General features: G+C 42.1%; 1 protein-coding gene across 1 annotated transcript in view; it reads right to left on the bottom strand.

Annotated features, from left to right (window-relative positions):
- Window positions 1-21,028, bottom strand: part of GASK1B (golgi associated kinase 1B) — a 53,936-nt gene that overhangs the window by 23,948 nt on the left and 8,960 nt on the right. The window contains exon 2 of the mRNA XM_080915718.1: window positions 10,753-10,967. Within this exon, the coding sequence (XP_080771844.1) occupies window positions 10,753-10,967 (215 nt within the window). The remainder of the gene's footprint in view (window positions 1-10,752; window positions 10,968-21,028) is intronic.

Here is a 21,028-nt window from a genome sequence, read left to right as displayed (position 1 = left end):
TTCCTTATTTCGTCATCCCTATGGTAATAATTTTTGTCTGTGAAGTTCATAACCCCACACTTAGAGTAGAAAAGACGGCCTGTGGCTCTTTTGCACTTTACAGAGTCAGTAATATGGTTTAGCCTTTCTGAATTATACATTTGCTAATTGGGTGAAACAAATGATCACTGTATCAAAGAATAACAACCACTCTGTGTTCCCCGGACCTTGCTCCAGCATCACAGAGCAAGTGACTGTAGCTTGCTCCTGGCATAACTTTCCTAAAATTGTTCACAAAATCTACTCTCTGCATTTCTAAGCACCACTTTTTATAGGCATGTTTCTGATTAAAAACCAACCTCTGTGTTATTGAATAGAAAAAAACTATACAAAAATATTAACTAGGATGACATTTGAGAAATTGGTCTGTTTATATAAACTTTGTTTCATAAACTCCAGTTTCTGACAATTTATGATGCTAAATTCAAAAGATGAAACAACAAATTATAAATGACCTTACAGAAAATGTAAAACTGCTCCTTTGGTATTAGAAGAATCAAAAGGAAAATAGTACAATAGACTAGAATGTCTCTTAAAGGCCCAATTATAGAAGGATTAGTCCCAGTGATGTGCCATTGGAAAGTAATGAAACCTTAAATACATCAGGGTTAAAGGCAAGGCATCAATTTACTGGAAATAGTCTAGCATAGCTTTTCCCTCCAGGCAAAATATTGTAGTAATAACTTTGGCCTCTTAGTCATGATAATGAAATAAGCAAAATAGCACAATGGTAGCTCAGTCTCTGGTGCTAGCAATGGGTTTATTTACACTCCTTAGTATTAGGGAGAGAGAGAAAATCTTGGTTTGGGATTCCAGCCTTTTTATGAAACCATTTCCTTATTATTGAAACATTGCCTCCTGGAGAGAAGACAAAGGCTTAGGAAGCTAATGAAACCTACTAAGCAAAGGAAGTTCATGAAACTCATAAATATAAGTACAAGAACTTCAGGACACCTTCCCAAGGCTGTATGAACAAAAAACAATGGCTGGAGAATGAAGACACTCTTTGGGCACTGGGTTCCAGTGATGCTGCTTTCATGAGCCCATCATCTATGGGAGTGTGAGTCTTTTGATGGTTCAGCTGCCTTTGGATTGGTTATGTTTCTACAAGCAACTACGATAAATTAATTGATTTGGCAAGCTAGAGTTGGATGGAATCATTTCTTTAGTCTGCAATAATGGCCGACCTAAGATACATGGACATTTGCTCTCATCTATTTATAAAATGTCACACAAGATAGCTGGCACCCAAAGACCCACAAAACCAGAAAAGAGTTCGGATGAGCATTTGTGCAGCAATTACAATGGGTGGGATTGAGGCTTATCCATCTGTAGATGAAGCATTCACAGGAATAATCGAACATGCTCCACTTTTTTCCCATAGAGATGACCTACTAGCCTTCTATAGTGGCAATTTCGTGAGTCTTGCTAAAGGAGAGAATCACACATGCATCTAATAGAAGGGTTTTGGAACAATGGACACCTTAATACCCTAGTTATGCATAATCCTAGGACCTAAGGTGGTAGTCACTCTGGGACAGTGCTTCACATTTATTTTCTCACACTCACTATGAGAGTTTAAAAGTATGAACTCTCACGGGAACATGCAAAGCAGAATCAAGCTTTATTTGGAATTACAGAAATATGAGAAATTGAGGGGATATTGAGAGAAATTCAAGAGTGGGAGGGATTTCCAAGAGAAAAAAAGATGTCCAAACCTTCCTTCTCTGGGGTTTTTATAGACCTATGGTAAAAACTGGTCAAATGACAAGATAATTACAATGAGATTGATTGACTCTCTGAGCTTTATTGGGCCAAATCAATAAAGAACCCACGTACTCTCCAAGTTTTTCAGGTCAACCACGGGAGTGCTAATGAGTCTAAACATGATCTAAACATGCACTGAACATCCAGCTCAGTGTGTTTTGAGCTCCACTCTGAGGTCTCTGATTTGCACTGACAGATAGTAATCACTGGCTGCTGTTGCTACCTCTGACTTTGCAACATCTCATATACTGTTAATGTAATAAGTTCTCTTTGCACTCACATTTTCATGATCTTCTTGTATCTTTGTCACGGCAGAGTTAACTCTGCCACAGCTTCATATTTAACTACTTGCCCACGAGATCAGCTGGAGTGGCCTCTTATGTGGAAGGTTCTTAGGAAAAGGTGTGCTCAGTTTCAATTTAGATTTAGAATCAGCTGCATTTCAAAGCAAGAGAATGGGAGAAGGCGATGGAGGATAACCCTTTTTTCTCAAAAGCATCAGGAAAGGGGCAGCAGCTTGGAGCCGGCTAAGAGCCCTCTTCTTGCTCTTCTCTGGTCCTCTTGGCTGTCTCATATCCCACAGCAATTTCTCTGTCTTAATCCTAGTGTTCCCGGCTCCCAGCTTTAACTCCAAGTCCATGCTCAGTGTTACCCACTTGCAGCCTTCACCACAGGCCCTTTTCTCCCACCACATACTGGGAGCTAGCTCCTAAGCCACAACCAAGGTTGAGCCATATGAGGGTGGAGCACCCTTGGGGGACACTCAAGGTGACTGGCTCTTTCTCTTGTGTGCCTCCGAGGCTGAGAACTATGTGCTGTGTGAGTAAAAGCAGAAACCCTAGTTGACTGGTGGAAGTAAAGAATATATCACAGTCTCTGAAAGTTGCACATATGATTTAGGATCACAAGCAGCTGTGGTGTTCCATGGTCTTGGGGGGGGGCAATAAAACATACAACTGAAGTGAAGCAATCTGCCCGGACAAGGAAAGACTTACAAGAAAGGGACTTGTCTGTGTTGCCCTTCAAATTAACCTCCAATTTAGAAGACAATATAAAAAATGGAGGATGAGAAATAAGTATTTGCTTGCTATCGCTTACAGACACAAATAGAGAATAAAAATTAGTCACTTGCTAACCACCCATTCTTGAGATCTACAAAGCCCACCTCCAAAGCAGAATCAATCAATGTGGAGAAGAAGAGTAAGGAAGAAGCGATGTGAGATGTCCCTCGATATAATGTCTAACCCTAGACTGAGGAAGAGGAAAATCCCAATTCAACATGCATACAGAAGGAAGCATTACTAAAGAATTATATACATGAAACCATAGTTATGAGGAAATTCTGTATCTGCAATGCGTAAATTGTGAAACGCATCCTTTAAAACAAGAAATAAAAGAATCCCTTAAAACCTGGATTATAAGGCTTTTGAGGTCATGGGATATCAGAATGGATGACATCAGTCTGGGTGCTAAAGGTTTGAAGACACTGAGTAACTGCCCACACATCCCTGAAACAATACAATTTGTCCACAGTGAACCAGCTCAAACACATGGTTATAGCTAGATGGGTCCCCATGAACATCGGGGACTAGAAGACAAGACAGGAGAAAACTGGGGGTGAGGGAGATGACATTCAGTGCTTGCTCACCAAGCCTAATGGGTTTGGGTTTACTGAATATCAAAGAAATAAATTAATTCCCAAGGGGATCTGTTACTTTACTTAGCGAGGCATGATCTTGGTGAGGTAGAAGACGTTCTAGTAGATCTTAACATTTTAAACTGGGAATTACACTAAGGGTGTGTCCAGGACAACCAGTGATGAATTTGTGAAAAGCCAGAGTTCCTCAGGTAAATTGTAACAGAAGCTGCATGCTGTGGAGGGAACCTTGGGAAAGCTTTTAGGCCAAAGCAGCAGTTCACCAAAGGCATGAGAGGAAAATGGAAGTCAGCATGGTACAGTTAAAAGAGATTGCCTTAGAAGTAGGCAATTTTACTGCACCTCAGAGTATTCTGTGTACATTTCTCCCCATGAAAAAATGCACCGGGTGTGGAAATTGTACAATTGTGGTGGTTTGAATATGCTTGTGCCAGGGGAGAGGCTCAATTAAGGAGTGTGGCCTTGGTGGAAGTGTGTCACTGTAGGGGTGGGCTTTGAGACCTTCCTCCTAGTTAGTCAAATGCCAGTCCACTCCTGACTTCCTTTGGAATATATAGATACGTCACCCCCTCCAGTGCCATGCTGCCTGGATGCTGCCATGCTTCCTGCCTTGATAATGAACTTCTCAATCTGTAAGCCAGCCCCAATTATAAATGCTGTCCTTTATAAGAGTTGCATTGGTCATGGTGTCTGTTCACAGCAATGGAAACCCTAACTAAGACAGCCACCCAGCACGGTTCTTTCAGCTGCAGCAAAGATGGATGACAGATTGATAACAGCCATGGCTCTGCCTTGAGCAACAGGTGAAGGTACAGCCATAGCCCAGATGAGCCAAGCAGTGCAAGGCAGTCCAGTGGAAACCATCCAACATGGAGAGATGCATATCAGCCACACAGCAGTGCCCCAGATGAGAATGCAAGACAGCTTGTGGAGAATGTATGGATTAAAGAAGGCTAAATATGGCCATGCCTACCATTCATTCAGCTCTATTTGACAAAACAATTGGTAAAGGTTGTAAGATCTTTTAATGCTTTTCTAAAGGAACTCCCTACTTTTGAAAAGTATATGCCTAGTGACAAAATCCAAAGACCAACTGGCCCTTGTTAAAAGTGGACAGTGGTAAGCCTTAAGACATCCTGCCCTCTATAAAAAGGTTACATAATGCCCTTGAGTGTCTTGAACATGCTGCAAATTTGGAAGCACATTTTAAAAGAAAAGTGAAAGCAGATGCTGAGTATTCTGAATAGGCAAGGGCCACTCAGAATCCATAGGTTATTAAATTAAAACCTTGGTACCAGGAATAAGTTACCTCCAATCCCAGTTCCATCTCTGTTACTATGATAGGCACTCTGACCAAAAGCAACTTAGGAGAAGAAAAGGTGTGTTTTATCTCATCTTTCCCAGTCACAATCCACCACTGGAAAAAGTCAAGGAAGGATCTCAATGCAGGAATTACAGAGAAATGTTGTTTGCCAGCTCGCCCTATGGTTCACTCTCGGGCTCATACATGGCTAGTTTTCTTAGCTCAGGACCACCTTATATCCATTAATGTTCAAGACAATCCATCACAGACAAGCCCATTAGCCACTTGATAAGAAAACTATTCAGCTGAGACTCTTTGCAGGATCTGAAGCTATGGGAGGTTGACAGGTGCATATAAGTATGGCTTCGACCTATACACTGTTGGCTAGGTGTCAGAAGGTAATTTCCTAAATTCAGCCATCTCAAGAATAAATTCCACCTCGCTGGCAGGATCAAAACTGAGTTTGTATTCCCAGGCCCTGGAACCCAACATCCTGCTTCTTCAGATGTTTCAGGATTGTGTGTTAACCAGTAAAGATATACAGAGGAAAGATACTGTTATCCCATTATCTAAACTAAGGCCCACAAGTCATAATGTGTTGCTTGTCTTGACTTAATTGATTATGTGCAGCTTGCCCACTCCTTTTTTTCTCTCATCATTCTAAAATTCCAGGTCAGAGTCCAGGAGGGGACCTGACGGCAACAGCTGACCCAAAAACCCTGAAATCAGGTGACCTAGATAAGGTCCAGTCATTAACATTAACTTCCTTGCTTAACCCTTTGTGTCAAATGTGATTGACCAATGCAAAAGCCCATTTCAATTCCTCTTCCTTTCTGTTCCTGTTGTATAAAAATGTTCTGCAATCCTCCATCAGAGAAGATTCTTGGAGAGTAAGACCCTATTGCTGAAGACTTTCACAGTTTGGTTTTAGGATAATGAAATTTCAAGCTGGATCTAAGACGGATGCTCCCTCCATATTGTTCTGGTAAGTCCTATGCAAGAGGTTCAGAGGGAACCGCCACCAAAACTCATATTCAGATATTGACTCTACATACTACACTACCCGCATGTCATGCAAAATGTGGCATAACTGTTCAATCAATTGCTTTCTAATTTGGTTTAAAACGGATCACCAGTAAAGAGAACTCATGTTGGTAATTAAGACAAAGATCTTTGGCTGGAGAGCTGATAGGCCCCTGTGCTGTTGTTTAGTTCAAAGGATATAACGTGCCTTTCAAATTGCCTTCTAAGTGCGGCATTTATACCCACACATTACTGCTGCTATCAGGTTTGACCTAGGAGGAAAACTTCTTTTGTTGCTGTGACTGACAGATACGACTCATATTAATCTACCTGCTGCAAACAAGAGACTGCTTCTGTGCATAAGGACTCAACGTTCAACCATAAATGGAAGAAAATCCCAACATTTCCATGTCACCCCCACCAAAGCCCAGGGAATACCGTGGAATGTGGAAGAAAGGGCGTTAGACCTGAAGGAAATGAAGGAACATATTATTAGGCAAATACGTCCTCTGAGTTGTATCATTCAGAGGTCCCATGGGGAGTGGGAAAGGATGGAGAAGCTAATGAGACCCAAGAGACCCAGGGTAGGAGTCACAATGCCTCTCCCAGAGGTCATGTTAACAGTAAATCTCTAGAGAAAGAAAAGACTCTCGTGGGTGAAACAGCCTACAAGTCCCACAGAGAGCTCCAGACATGCAACTTCCATGAGTCCTAACACATGCTGGGCTAGGCTTTTCAGTGGTACAACTGCCTCTGAGTCACACGTGTTTCTTGAACACTTCATCTATGTATCTGTAGTAACCCCGGTGATTTGTTTGTAAAGCTAGACTTGGGTGAATTGATTCCTCAATCTGTCATCAATGCCCTAAATATACTGAACATAATTTGTTCGTGTCTCCCCAGGAAAAAAGTTTAACGACTCTGTCATAAGCAACGTGTGTCCCCAGGCTGCACATGATCTTGAGAGGTATCTCTAGAATATATAAGAGGCACTTAGCTGGGCTGAACTTCATAATGCAGCTTCCATAAGCTTTAGTCATGAAGGGGTGGCTCTTTTTAGTGATAAATCAGTTTTGTCACCATTATAAGTGACCACCCCTTACCGCCATTTACCTATAATCTCAGTAAACACATTGGCTTACCAAACTAGATTTGGATAGATCATTCCTTTGATATATCACAGGTGACAAAGGCTCATTCATCTCTCCTGAGGAAACATAAACAGGAGTTTGTAGCAGGCTAGCCCCTTCTATTCTCTCTCATCCATTTGTCCATGAGATAAGTAGGTTTGTTCCACCACATGCTTTTTCCACAATCTACCGACTGGGCTGACCAGTCACAATCATGCTACGTCTTCTCTTTTCCTAAGCTGATTATCTCAGCTCTTTCTTCATGTCACAGGAAGGTGACTGATGCAGACATGAATAAGGGTTCCTTTTTATAATATACAAAGGTTTTAGTCAATAAGGAAAGTTATAAAATGTCAATAGTTTGAACAAGATATCTACTGAAACCAAGCAAAATACCAGACACACTGTAAAACTGAAAAATGCAAATAGGACCTCATCATGCTTCATCTGATTGACAGAAACATCACGTCGCCTTCTGCTTCCCACAGTGTGGAAGAGGGAAGCTGGAACTATCAGACCTGACACATAACTTGGTAAAATGATGCACTATCTCAAGGAAATTCACCTCTTACCTGTTCACTCTTAGAAATAAATAATGAAAAGTTAAAAAAAGAAAGGAAAAAACCTGTAATCCCTCCCAACAGATGCCATCTACATATGTGTATATGTATGTGTGTATGTATGTATGTATGCATGTATAAATGTGTGTATATGCAACTGTGGGCTTTTCCACTCATGCCCCAGTTCCCCAATAACAACACAGAGGCTCATTGTTTGTTTAAAGTGCCTAGGCCATAAGCTAGGCTTGCTCCTACTAGCTCATAATGTATTTAACCCATTTATACTCTTGTCTCCTAATGGATAGTTACCTCTCCTCAGTTTCATATGTCAGACTTCCTCTGAGTCAGGATGGGGAATCTTCCCCTCTGACTATCTCCCAGAGATCCTCCCTCTCTCTCCCTCTCCTTCCCTCCCTCTCTCCCTCCCTCCCTCCCTCCCCCCTTTACCCCCCCCTTTCTCTGCCAAATGTCCCACCCACCTTTTAATCTTGCGGCAGCTTACTGGCCATAAGCTTTATTGACAGGTGCTGCTTATATAAAAGATTATCTCTGCATATACATATCGTTTCAAATACTAGCTAAATAACCATTAATAAATGATATTTCTGAGTTTTATACGGAGCTTTTAAACCACAGCTTTTAAACTAGGAGCTTCCACTTGATATTACAGCGTAAGTGAGTTGTGGTAAATCCTTGCCCAGACTTCCTCCTCGTGACTTACCAAAGAGAAAAACCTTCCAACCACAAGCAAAGGGAGCATCTGCATAGACTTCAGAAGCAGAGAGAGCCACACCCTGCAGACATCATCCAACCTCTGTTTGAAGTGAGCTTGGCTCATACAGTTTGAAGGGTGTAAGGGAGGCATCTAAGTGAGGAAGGACAGAGCCTTGAGCTAAGACAGGAGTCAATGAGTGATTCCTTCAAGAAAGCAAATCAAGATATTAAGATATTGGTCAGTACTCATGTGGCCCTCACAGAAATGCACTTATGGTTCCTCAGTTTTTCACCTGGACCAGTGACTGGAGACGGTACTCTTTTCTGTATAAGGGATGAAGGGAGCAGTTGTTCCCTTCAAATAGCAAGAAGGCCTGATTTTTAAAACAGAACTTCTGGTTTGACTCCAGGAACTAGTGAACATGTGACCCTGGCAAGACTACCAAACTTCTGCGTGATCCAGCTTCCTCATGTCTGAAATATAAATAGCAATCATACTTGGTTCCTAAATTCCTATCTGAGTGCTTAGTACAAGAGGGCCTAGGACCAAATCCACGAAGTAAGTGTTCTGTGAGTGGTAGGTTAGCCGTATTATTATTTCAAGGTATGTGGAATATTTGCGCATGTTTAAAATTCACAGTGACGATCTCGTGTGCTTACATTCACCCTCAGCATGGGTGAAAGCTGCCAGTGCCCTCAGAAGCTAAATGGCATCTGTTGAACTTTGTCCGGGCTCGGTTAGGGTAACGAACAGTAAGGCAACACAGTCAACGCATACGATGTAAAGAAGTCCTTCCTTTTTGCTACTTCCTGTGTCCAAAAGCAGGAAGACCCAATACTTGCTTAAACAAAGACTCTGCCTTGAATGGCTTTTTAAGATGATTCAATACCATGAGATGTCATCACGCCCGTGTTCTTCTTGGGCTTTTCTACAGCCTCCTATTCTTACCCCCTAAACATCTTCTCAGGCGCTGTCTCCTCACTGTTTTGTGGCAGATGTTCTCCCTCTTTTGATCTCAGGACAATCGGAACTAATATTTAGCCAGCAATTCTGGTACGGATCTGGCTTTTATTCCAGGTACTATAGATTTCTAACCATTACACTTCCAGAAGAAAACAAAGGCCAAAAGACTTTGGAGTGTGGTAGTGGGAATAATTACTTTATACTACTTTTATAATAGAGTGATCGTAAGGTGTGTGTGTGTGTGTGTGTGTGTGTGTGTGTGTGTGTGTGTGTGTGTGTTCTCCTTGGTTGAATAATATATGAAGCTTAGGTCAGAATGAGATTTACTTGTGGGTTTCAGATTTAAAATATATAACATGAGATAATCAAGATAGAGACTTGCTCTTTATTTGCTATAGGTAAGTGCTTATGTCTGTCAGCTACAAGCTTCAAGATCGTTTTGTGTTGAAAGACAATTCTCCATGGGCATTTCTGCACAGCACACCAAGCTTTCTCTTCAGGTTTGTGTTTTGGCTGGTTTAGTTGTGCCGGTGTAGGGGTGAGGACATACTAAGCTTTCACCCATTGTAGGCAAGTGCTCTATGATCGAGCTGTCCTTCAAGTCCTGTGCAAAGCTCATTGTTACACTTGTTGGTGTGGTAAACTGCACTGGAAAATACAAACGCATCGTACTCTGGAATGTAGGGGATATTTGCATCCTTACCAAAATACTAACCTCACATATCCTTCTAAGGAAAAATATTAGTCAGGTTTGCTATCAGCCAATAGGAAGACTGGAGATTCTGAGGATAGGGCTCCATATTAGAGACAAACCCATCATCAGAAACATTCGCCAGAACACTGCTGGATCACCGCAGTGCAACTAGAGATGCCAGGAAGCAAAAAGTAGATACCAGTGGCTCTATCCCAAGTGTGAAATTCACATGTGTCAGACCCAAGGGTCTCATGACTTTAGCATCAGTCATTCTGCATGGGGCTAATGTGTCAGCTTGCAAGTGAGCTGTCAGAATACATATAGTTTCCTTGCCTCGGTTTCCCTACATGCAATATGGAGAAAGGGAGATTACTTCACAGTCTTCATATATTGCTTAAGCTTAAATGAGACAATGCATACATAATACATAACCTGTCTCAACCTCAGAGCTAGACTTCCTGTTCAAGGTAGCAATAGCAGGTGACTGCCAGCTGCCATCAAACACTCCATCAAACATTCTGCATCACTGACACCAAATGCCATTCTCTGGGTCAACAGGTCATTTCCTAGACAGTGTCTAAGCTAGTGTTTTCTCTAGTTTTTTTGTTTTGATTTTGAAACAGAGGGTCATGTACACTAGACTGGACGTGAAATCTCTAGTCTTCTGTCTATGTTTCCACGCCTATCTGTTTCCTTCTTTCCAGTCAGACACACAGACACAAAAGGTGCTAACGAAAAGGAGGATGTTTTTACAAGTGTTCTAAGGCCTGTGAGTTCTACATTCTCTCCCAATTACTATTTAACAGTATGATAGCTTAAACTACAACTTCTTAGGCACTCCAGTTGCTGAAGTTTCCTTTGAGTCAGTCTTAGATCACCACAGGGGATTGGATAAACTTACCTGTAACAGAAAATCAAAGAGAGCCATCTTGGACCACTCATGGTGATGGACTGCACTGCAGCCCCATTCAGGTCTGGGGACACGGCCATTCAGCCAGCACTTCTGTTTTAGCAACTGCTGGTAAGTTCCCCAGGTGATCTTAACAGAAGAATGGCTATCGTTGCTTGCAACCACTAGAGATGAGTCCCAGAGAATGATGGGGCGAGGTCGGCCATCTACAGAATCAGAAAAGGAAACGGTTCACTCAGAATGCTGCACTATTGAGTAGTAAATGTGCTTGGGAAGGTCACTCACTAATTCATGCTCTCTCTCACCTGTCGGACGTGAGACACTTCCTAACCAAACTTCATGATCCCTGTGTCTTCACAGGTTTTTAAGGGTTTTATATAAATGACACTCCTGGTCAGTTATAAGTCTTATGAAGTGGAAAGTTACTGTAGTCAGTGAAAGAAAATTTAACAAGGTTTATGGATGTGGCAAGAACAGACTACTAACTGCTACTCAAGCATCCTCTGGTTTAGTATGGTTTTATTCCACATCTTAAAAGCAGCCGCCACAAGAAAGGAAAGAAGCCAGACATTTAGAATTGTCTATTCAAGGTCTGAGCAGAGCGGTCTCTGTTTGTAATAACAGCTGTCTGATTTTTCTGAGGCTACATCAGGATGCCTGGGGGTAGGGAGAATTTTTAGAAATCACAAATTTCAAAGAGAAAATGGATGTTTTGCGTCAATTTCTGGAGTCTCCAAAGAAGGGAAGCAAGAGAGAGAAGTGTTTTTTGTGTGTTTTTCTTTCTAATAGAAGCATACAAGCACAGCAGTACTCTCGCAAAGGGGTCACACAGTCACACATAGCCTTATAAGGTGTCTTTGAGCAAATGTCACTTCTTCAACTGTGTGTGAATAGATGATGTATTTTTTTTTTGAATGTCACTAAAGTTGTTTGGATCTCAGCCACTGGATAGAAATGCAATTTCTATCACTGTTAAACTGAATATAACGTGTAATACATCCCTGTGAAATCCTCAGCAACAGGAACGGTCATGATGGAGTCTATGGGACATTTCAGACTTAAAACCAGAACTGTTGTTTGCAAACCCCCATTTCATCCAAGTCCCAGAAATGGTGATGATCAGGGCTACTTATAATTCAAAAGTCAGTGCAGTGCTCGTGAAGAAAACAACTCAATCACAAGCATCTAGTAAGCCCCCTTAACTCATTCTGAACAAGCCTGAACAACAGAGCCCTCAGGAATCCTGATGGGAGTGTCCAGACATGCCAGGAATTTCCGAAAGCCCTTTGAAAGGGCCTGGGATGTCTGAGATCTACAACCCTCCTCACCTAGCTGGAAACTCAGCCACTCTTGCTTGGATCCTGTAGTGTTTTTATCTGCAGGAAACAGTCAGCTCCTTGCCCCAGTCGGAAGCTGGTGGCACACCAACAGTTTAAACACATTAGTTCAACCATTTAATTGCCCTCACCCCAGCCTGTTTCAAAGGCAACTCCTTCGTTTCATCGATAATGTAGGATAGAGCATGTAGAAGGAAGGTCTTTGGCTTCTACAACAGTACACCACAGTCACTGACACACAATTAAAAGAAAGAAAGAACTTCGTGCTGACCTAAAGAATTATCAGTTTTCCATTCCTTTCCTCCTTCCCATTTCCTTTGTACTAAGTGACTGCGGCTCCTGAGACCCAATTCTATTCTAAAATAGAAGAGCTAGACGAGATCGTGTACATCCCAAATATCGTGCTGATTTTAAAAGGGGAGAGAGAATAGAATCTATGCACGATCTGTCCATCATATGAGGAGGACGAGTTGGAACAGTGTGACCAAACATGGATAGAAAATTCGAAACAGCTTTAGAGACAAGCACACGGGCCATCTGAACTGCGAGAGGCTGTGAGCCGCTGTCCTGGACACCAACAGCGATCTCATCTCAGAGTTCAAAGGTGACTAAAGCCTAATCCGCACATCCACAGGACAGTCACTGCAAGGACAGGCAGGCAGCTGCCCCCTGTATACCCAAGCCCTGGGAGGAGCAGGAAGTGGTCTGCAGAAGTCAGAGAAACCTTCTTGCTTCTCCCCGCATCTTAAAGAGCATCCACGCCTCACTATAAAATTAAATAAAACGAAGTCTCCTCACTTTAGGCAGTGAAGAAAATTCTGCACGAGAACACACAGGGAAGAAAGCCCAGTGGTCTGCAGCCTAAGACAAACGGTTGGTTTGTTTTCCAAAGTTTGCCTGCCCTTTTCACATTCACCTGAATAAATAAATAGCTTTAAATGTTTGCGAAGAGAACGTGCTTGACTCGTGGCTGAAGCTTAGACTATGGAACCCAACAGAGCTTTTGCTCTCCAGTCTGACTTCCTAGCCTTGTGACATTAGACAAGTGACAAGCCTCTCCAAACCTACCTCCTCCTCAGTGTCATGGGGTGACCATGTGTCTCCGTAAACTGACTTCATGATTATTAAATATAACTTTGCATAAAGAAAAAGTTCTGTCCTCAAACTTTTATTACTTCTACTTGGTGCAAACATTCAGAATTCCCTTCCTCAAGGTTTTTCTTTTTTAAGAGATTCAGCTTATGATTGTTACCTGTAGCCACCCCACTATTGTAAGATTAGCATGTTAGATAGATTTTCTTGATTTGCACATTATACAGGGTAATTCACTAACAGGTAAAGTTTTTATGTTGACATATGAAGTGAAAGGAAAAATAAAGCCAATAAATAAATGTGTCATGTGGGTGTTTAGCATAAATGCATAATCGAGAATGATTTTATAGCAGCTGTTTGTATATATGTACCTCCTTCTTATAAATTTGAGTCTTCACCCAACCATTGCTGCTTACTGAGCAACTGCTATACTCTAGATAGTTCTGGAACCTAAAGCTAAATTATAAACAAGTGGGTGCCAACTTTTTGCTCTCAGCAAGCAAAAATTTTCATGGGATAAGGAAGCAAAAATTACACAAAGGAAAAAAAAGAAATATGTGGATTCTCATAATTGTTTCATTAAATATTCATAGTATAGATGTTTATTTTACAATTAAATATTTGGATAGCGCTGACGTAATTGCTCTGCAGTGATGTAGCCCAGTGTTCAGCGTAGTACACAAGTAGCAGTGAGTGCGGATCTGGGTCTTTACCAGCCACGTGGTCCCCACCACAGCCTTTCGGCTATATGCTTGACTCAGTGGCACAGTGGCACCCTGTAAAGTGACAACTGGTCATGACTCAGCCAACACAGCTTTGTAACCGCTAAAGTGTGAATCCATATGATTTTCAATTGTCCTATTGTCAACCTTTTTATTATTTTCCAGCCATGTAAAATTGCAAACATCAGCTTATCAAGGCAAAAATCTTTGGCCACAAGCTCTAATGCCCGTGGATTGATCAATCTCTCCTATAAATGATCTATTTCTTTCATGGTGATTGTTGTTTTTCCTGATGTTAATTTGTTTGCTTGTTTGTTGGTTTGAAATCACAAACAAACCAGGCCACACCCTATAGCCATGGATGACCTGGAAATCTACTGTGTAGACCAGGGTGGCCTCAAAGCTTAACGAGATCACCTGCTCCTGCTTCCCGAGTGCTAGGATTAAAAGTGTGCACCAGCACAACTCATGGTTTCTTCCCATGACCCAGCTGCAGAGTCCCCTCGGTAGCCAGAGCTGGACTTGAACTTGCGTTCCTCCCATCTCTCCAAGGGCACTGAGATTACAAGCACACGTGAGTCATTTGATCGATCCACTTTCTATCCTGAGAGCTAATAAGCCGTTGCTCAAACTGCCAAAGGTGTGGTCAGCAAATAGCACAATAAGTTATTCTCCGTGGCCATCCATGTCTCCCCAGCAAAACATAAAGACGTTCTCCCCTGTCTTTCAGGGAAAGGGATTCCCGGAGAGCAAAGAAAGCCTGTGACCGGAGGCTCCCTGGTTGGAGAATGGGCACAGGCTGCTGCTTTTCCATACGAGCTACTCAGTTTTCCTACTAAGAGCCAAGAGTGTGGGACCCAGTGGGTAATAAGAGCTGTCAGTGTAGCTACAGATCCCGGCAGGGTAAGTGAGGGGAGGACTCCACATTCTATAACATACAGCTTTTAGGAGGCGTAAAGGAACATTGATAGAGCGGGAGGGTTGATGGGAAAACCATCTCTGTAAACGGGAGCCTGGTTAAAGGCATTCACCCTGAAGGGTTTTTGAAATGAGCAGTGTTCATCTCCTTCCATTCAGATTTGTCAAAATGATGCAGTGCTGTGCTCTCTAGAGAAATCTTAATGGTGAAGAGATAAAATTCTAGCTGTCAGAGTGGTGGGAAGCAGCCTTTAACAGATGTGTGGATGTCCGTGCGAATTAAAGGTTACACAGTTGTCTTAACAATGTGACTCGCCAGTAAAACTCCTCTGTTCCAATATCTAACTATCTCCTCAGAATTCTGATGTTCCCTGTAGTCATGTTTGACTTGAGAGCACAAAGAAGACATTCTTTAGGGAAGATGGACATGAAAATTAACCAAGAATGTATGCTTTACAGAGTCTCCTTTGTCTACATGTATTAAGTGCCCTTCCTTTTAAACACTGGCTGACTGGTTTTGCTACACCATAGGCGCAGGGCAAGCATGCTGGTGGAGTGTCACTGTCTGCCCGTATTCATCGCCAGACAGAACTACGCAAAAGTGTTCTGAGCTGTGAATCAAAAATCCTTTCTATCGAACGGGCCGAGTTCCAAGACTCCTTGTGAATGAGACTGAAAAGAAGGAAGAGTTCAGCATCAGGCCTTTCACTAAGCACAATCCTACAGATCCTTGAAAGAAAGGTTGGGCCAGTCAAAACCAGTGGAGCATCTTCATTGCAGGAAACAAATCCATGGGTCAAGCTCAAGCATCAGCAAGTCGCCGAGAGAAAGTCTTATACTACAGATTGCCCACTGCCAATAGCAATAAGGTGTGCACGCACGCTGCTCAGTGGCCTTGTAGAAAGAGTCTAGGTATGCAAACGTGTTAAGTCCTATTGACTTCACTTTTCTTCAGCATCCCGAAAAGCAGAATTTGGAATGAATGTGTGTATGTATGTACATATGTATAGCTGGGAAGATGGCTCAGTCTTTTAGCTCTTGCTCTTTTAGAGGATCAAAGCCCAGTTCCTGTCATCCACATCTAGCAGCCACAATCTCTGACAGCTCCAGCTCCCAGGAATCTTATCTCTTCTGGCATCCCGGGGTACCAGCACACAGGTCTCTCTCTCTCTCTCTCTCTCTCTCTCTCTCTCTCTCTCTCTCTCTCTCTCACACACACACACACACACACGAGTACACATAACTAAAAATAACTCAAAACTAAATCTTTTCAAAAGTAGTATACTGGTGCTGGCTGTGGAGCCCACCCTATTGGAACATACAGGAATTGAGGTGAGGGCATTTTAAGTTCATTGTAGCCTAGTTTATATTACTGCTTAGAGGTTAGCCTGAGCTGCTTGAAAGAGAGATTATCTCGATATACCAAGGACTTTTGCCTAGCATTCCCAAGAGTACCTCAAACAATCTCTCTCTGTCTCCCTTTCCCCCAGCTCTCTCTCTGTGCATCTCTCTATATCTCTAACTCTTTGCATCTCTCTATCTCATGTCTCTGTGTGTGTCCCTCTTTCTGTCTCTGTCCTTCTGAACCTTCTCTCCGTTCCTCTTTCTCTGTGTCTCTGTCTTTTTGTGTATCTGTGTGTCTCTGTCTTTCTGTGTCTCTCTCTATCTCTCTGTGTGTGTTTCTGTTCCTCTCTGTCTCACTGTATCTCTCTGTCTCTCTAACTCTTACTCTCAGGTTTTATATATATTCAATCATGTGCACACACATGCACACACACACACATTCACACACACAATTTTTCACCTATCTTTATTTTTAATTTTATATTTGAGATTACAAAATAGTTACATTTTCCCTTCCCTTTCCTCCCACCAAACTCTCCTACATATCTCTACCCACTCTTCTTCAAATTTATGGGCTCTGTTTTTTGTTAATTGTTATTGCATGGAGATTATATACACATATATTCCTACACAACCTATATACATACTATTCCATCTATATAATGTTACTTTATGTACACAGTTTGACTGAAATGACCAGGCAGGTGAAATCTCTAAACTTAGCTTGTGAGTGTGACAATCTAACATGTATGAGGGAAGCCCAAATAGGAATATGAGATTTATGATAGGCTTGAGAGAGGAATGAATTGGAAGAGGTTGATGAAAGCTCACATATAGTCTGGATTTTTGGTACTGTTAATTTGTCTATCCACTTAAAAGGTATTTAAAAGCATTATTTACTTTCTGGACTTACGTAGTCTTAAGTTTGGGGTAGAAGAACTATGAATAAAGTTAATAGAAGTTAATATAACCAAGCAAGTACACACATATAGCATGGCTTTTAAAAGGCCAGGTGAAGAAGTGGTGAACAGAACAGTGACAAACTAAAGACTGAGCAGAGCTCAGGGACATATGGTTGAAGCTCACAGGTCACTAGGAGAGGAAGCTTTGCTGAGAAACAGCTCAGGGCTTGCCATAATAGAGTAAGCAAAAACGTCACACATCGTTGCTTCTATCCTGAAGCCACCACTGCCTCTTCAGGACCAGAGGCAAGACCTAACACTCTCAATAAGATTCTAACCTACCCAAGATGCATAGAGAGAACTTTCTCAACTCATCTTGCAAGGCTGTAAATACAATGAAACAAACACCAGCTTTGACAAGTATAATAAGGAAACAAATCTTCGTAAGGCTTTATAAAGTTTGCTTGTTTGTTCATTTTGAAGGGGAAAGGGTAGAGAAAAGATTAAGTTTCTATATGTTTAGATGCTACAAAACAAACCAAGTGGTGGAATTCAGGATTTATCTTGGAAATAGATTTCTGCATAAATTGAAAACAGGAAGACATCACAATACATCTATTAGAATGACTATTATTGAGATTTTAAAAATCTCTTGTAAAAATCCTGGAGAAAGAAGAAACTTCAGACACTGTCGGTAAGAAGGGAAATTAATCCAGCATTGTAGGAAACGGTTTGCAGGGTCCTCAGAATATGAAAGGAAAAATATCACCCAACTCCTAGATACTCTCCAGGGAACCAAAACCAGAATTGCACAGAGTGTGTTCGCCCATGGTCACTGAAGCATCCTTCACCACAGCCAAGCAGAGGAGGCAACCTCCATGACAACCATCATGTGGTACCACACATGCACGGTCGGACACTACTCAGTCTACAACAGGGGAAATGCTGTCACACAGGACAACCTGAAGAAACAGGAGGCCTGAGCGAAACAAGACAGAAAGACAAAAACAGATACTGCATGGTCAGTAGACACCGAGATATCTGAACTCTTAAGAGAAAGAAATGTCTGCTGCAAGAGTCTAGGAAGAACGGCTAGAAGACTTGAGGACATGTGATGATGACAAACAATGTGAAGTTTCAGTTAGATGCGGGAAGAAGATCGAATGATCTCATGATAGGGGAGATGGCTCAGTGGATAAGGCACTTGCTGTATGATTGTGAGGACCTGAATTCTGGGTGTGGCTGCATGTGCTTGCAGCTTTAGTGGGGTTGGGGCAGGGATGGGTAGATCTCGCTAATCTACCCAAGACAATGAGCACCAGGCTCTACACTGTCTCAAAAGACCATAGTGGAAAGTAACAGAGGAAGACACAAGACGGCTGGAGACGGCTGCATGGGTGGGAATACTCCCGTGTGCATGCATGTAAGAGGGAAAGGATTCTAGAACTTCATGATCTATTGCAAAGAATGGTGACCAAAATAGTAATGCATTGTGTGTATTTTTTTTAAATACTAGCTTTAAAAGAAACAGCTAAAATGTTTTTATTAGAAAGAAATACTAAGTATCTGAAATGATAAGTTTAATTAGCCTACCATGCCATATTGAAAATATGGATCAATTATGTGTGTGTATGTGCGTGTGTGAGATCTCAAAGTATACACAATTATCACAGGATAAAGAACAAAGCGCCCATCTAAGACAAACTGGTCTTGTTTCATTTCTGCAGCTCCAATATCTAGTTCAAAACTACCTTCATTTTCTTGAGGACACACTGCCTTCACAAGCCTTTCAGCCTGTCGGCCTCTCTGCACGGATCCCAGTCCCACTTTACCCCACAGTGACTTCTAAGAGACGGTTCTGGGCCAGCAAGATCTAAGTGGGTGAAAGTGCACAGCAGTTGACCCGAGTTTGAGCCTCGAATCCCATTGTGAAAGAGAAACAACTGCTGGAAGCCATCCTCCGACACACACACAGACACAGACACAGACACACACACACACACACACACACACACACAACTAAATAAATGCAAAAACAATTGGGACACACAAATGATTTGTTTCATAATCCCCCATTGTCCTTGTATAACTCGTGCTTCCTAAGACATGGCTAATGGACTCAGAATAAAAAATGCAGCTGTTGTGAGACCCCAGTAATCCTCGATTTTAAGGCTCTCCCTGAAAAAAACAAATGAGAAGGACTAGGGGGAAACTTGAGAAACAGAGCTAGCAAATATGCAAAGCCTGCTGTGACCCCATTCTCTCCAACTAGCACATAACTCTCACACATCCCTGATACTACAGAAGTGAGGAACAAGAAAGGTGGAGTTGAAACCCTCACACGTACACACACACCTACAACCTCAGGCCATTGATATGAGACAGGAACTGTGAAAGCCTCTGGGCTATCCTCAGGAAAGAGAGGACAATTAGGCTGTTGAAAGAAGGTTACAATCTGAATGGCTGAGGAATGGGGGTACAACCACTGGAGGCCCTCGTGTGGAATGACTGGTCACAGAGGCAGCAAGGCAGGAAGATGAAGGATCGGGCTACTGAAGACTCCCAGCTCACATCTGTATCAGCTTCACTGTGCATCATCTGGGGACCTGTGTTACGTCTGAAGCTTCAGTTTCTCCACAGGAAATCTGTAGCATGGGGAAAGTCGGGAGGGTAATACTCTTCTAGGACTTAATTAACTAGTGAAGGGAAAGTGCCCTGGATTCCAAAAGTTAAAAACAGTGATATCATCCATTGCCGGCTACAGGACTTGCTTTGAATTCATTGTGGGTGCCCAGTTACTTATTTCAAGTAAAACTAGAGAAACTATGACCATCTAAAAAGCATACCACAAGATGCTAAATCGCCTTAGAATCAACATGAAAACAAGAGGTTACATTTATAAGTAGGTGGTAGACCCTATTAAAATATTTGAGAATATATATATGGGGGGGCAATTTCAGTGACAAGGCCAAGTTAAATATTATTATAAATATCATTATTCTAATCATTATTATTACTCTCGTTAAACAATAAGGATCAGCAAGTTAGTGAATGTGGAGTCAGAGGCAGTCCTCCCTGCCACTATACACCCTTGGCTACACAACTACTTGAATTGCATGGCTATTGAATAGGAAAGTCCTATTCCCTGCCCCAGTTCCGGGACAGTGGCGCCTCAGACACATTCAATGCCAATAGATTGAGTTCATTACAGCCAAGTTGTGCTGAAGTCATAAGCATTGACCCTTAATTCAGGTAGGAAAGGTTGCCTGGTCCTACCGAACCTGTGCAGTCCTTCCGGGAACCCAGAGCTACACCAACATTCAGTCCGTAGAGAGAGATACCATGGACTTGAGTTTAAGGGAATGTTGCATGAAGTCTGCCATCAGTGGCAGTAAGAGTCACTCTCACAAGACTCAAAGATGTCAGAACCACAAGGATAGTTCCCCTGGGCTATGTTGTATGGGGGCGCAGCCCCAAGGACTAGAGGAGTGACTAGTAAAAAGTGGGTGCTCAACAAATATTTATTAAAGAAATAAAGATAGATATGATCCTAGCAGAGGAGTAGATTTGCATGGAGTTAAGGCACATGTCTCCAATGTGAATGCCACAACAACCACTTCTTGTTGCTTCTGTCCTAGCCTGGTATGAGACCAAGAAAGAAATTCCAGATGCATAGCAGAAGGTTGCCAGGTCTACAGTGTGTCTGTGAAAGTGTTAGTGAGCAAACAAGACACTGCAGCCAGCCAGAGATGCTTGGGACAGATACTCAGGAAACTTTTGTCCCTAAATGAATGCTAGTATTAGGCTGGCGAGCTCAATTTGATTGCTAAAGAAATAGCCCTGGGGCTTTCCTGATAAAGAACAGAATGAGCTTTTGAGCAGAAATTTCAACAATAAACCATGATTATACACTCCAAATAAATGTTTTAAGAACGTTTGCAGACATGTCGAA

This window comes from Micromys minutus (genome assembly GCF_963924665.1).
Source record: "Micromys minutus genome assembly, chromosome: 4".
NCBI classification, from domain to species: Eukaryota; Metazoa; Chordata; class Mammalia; order Rodentia; family Muridae; genus Micromys; species Micromys minutus.
The sequence above is the reverse complement of the archived record's forward strand: the minus strand, read 5'-3'. Positions and strand labels throughout refer to the sequence as shown.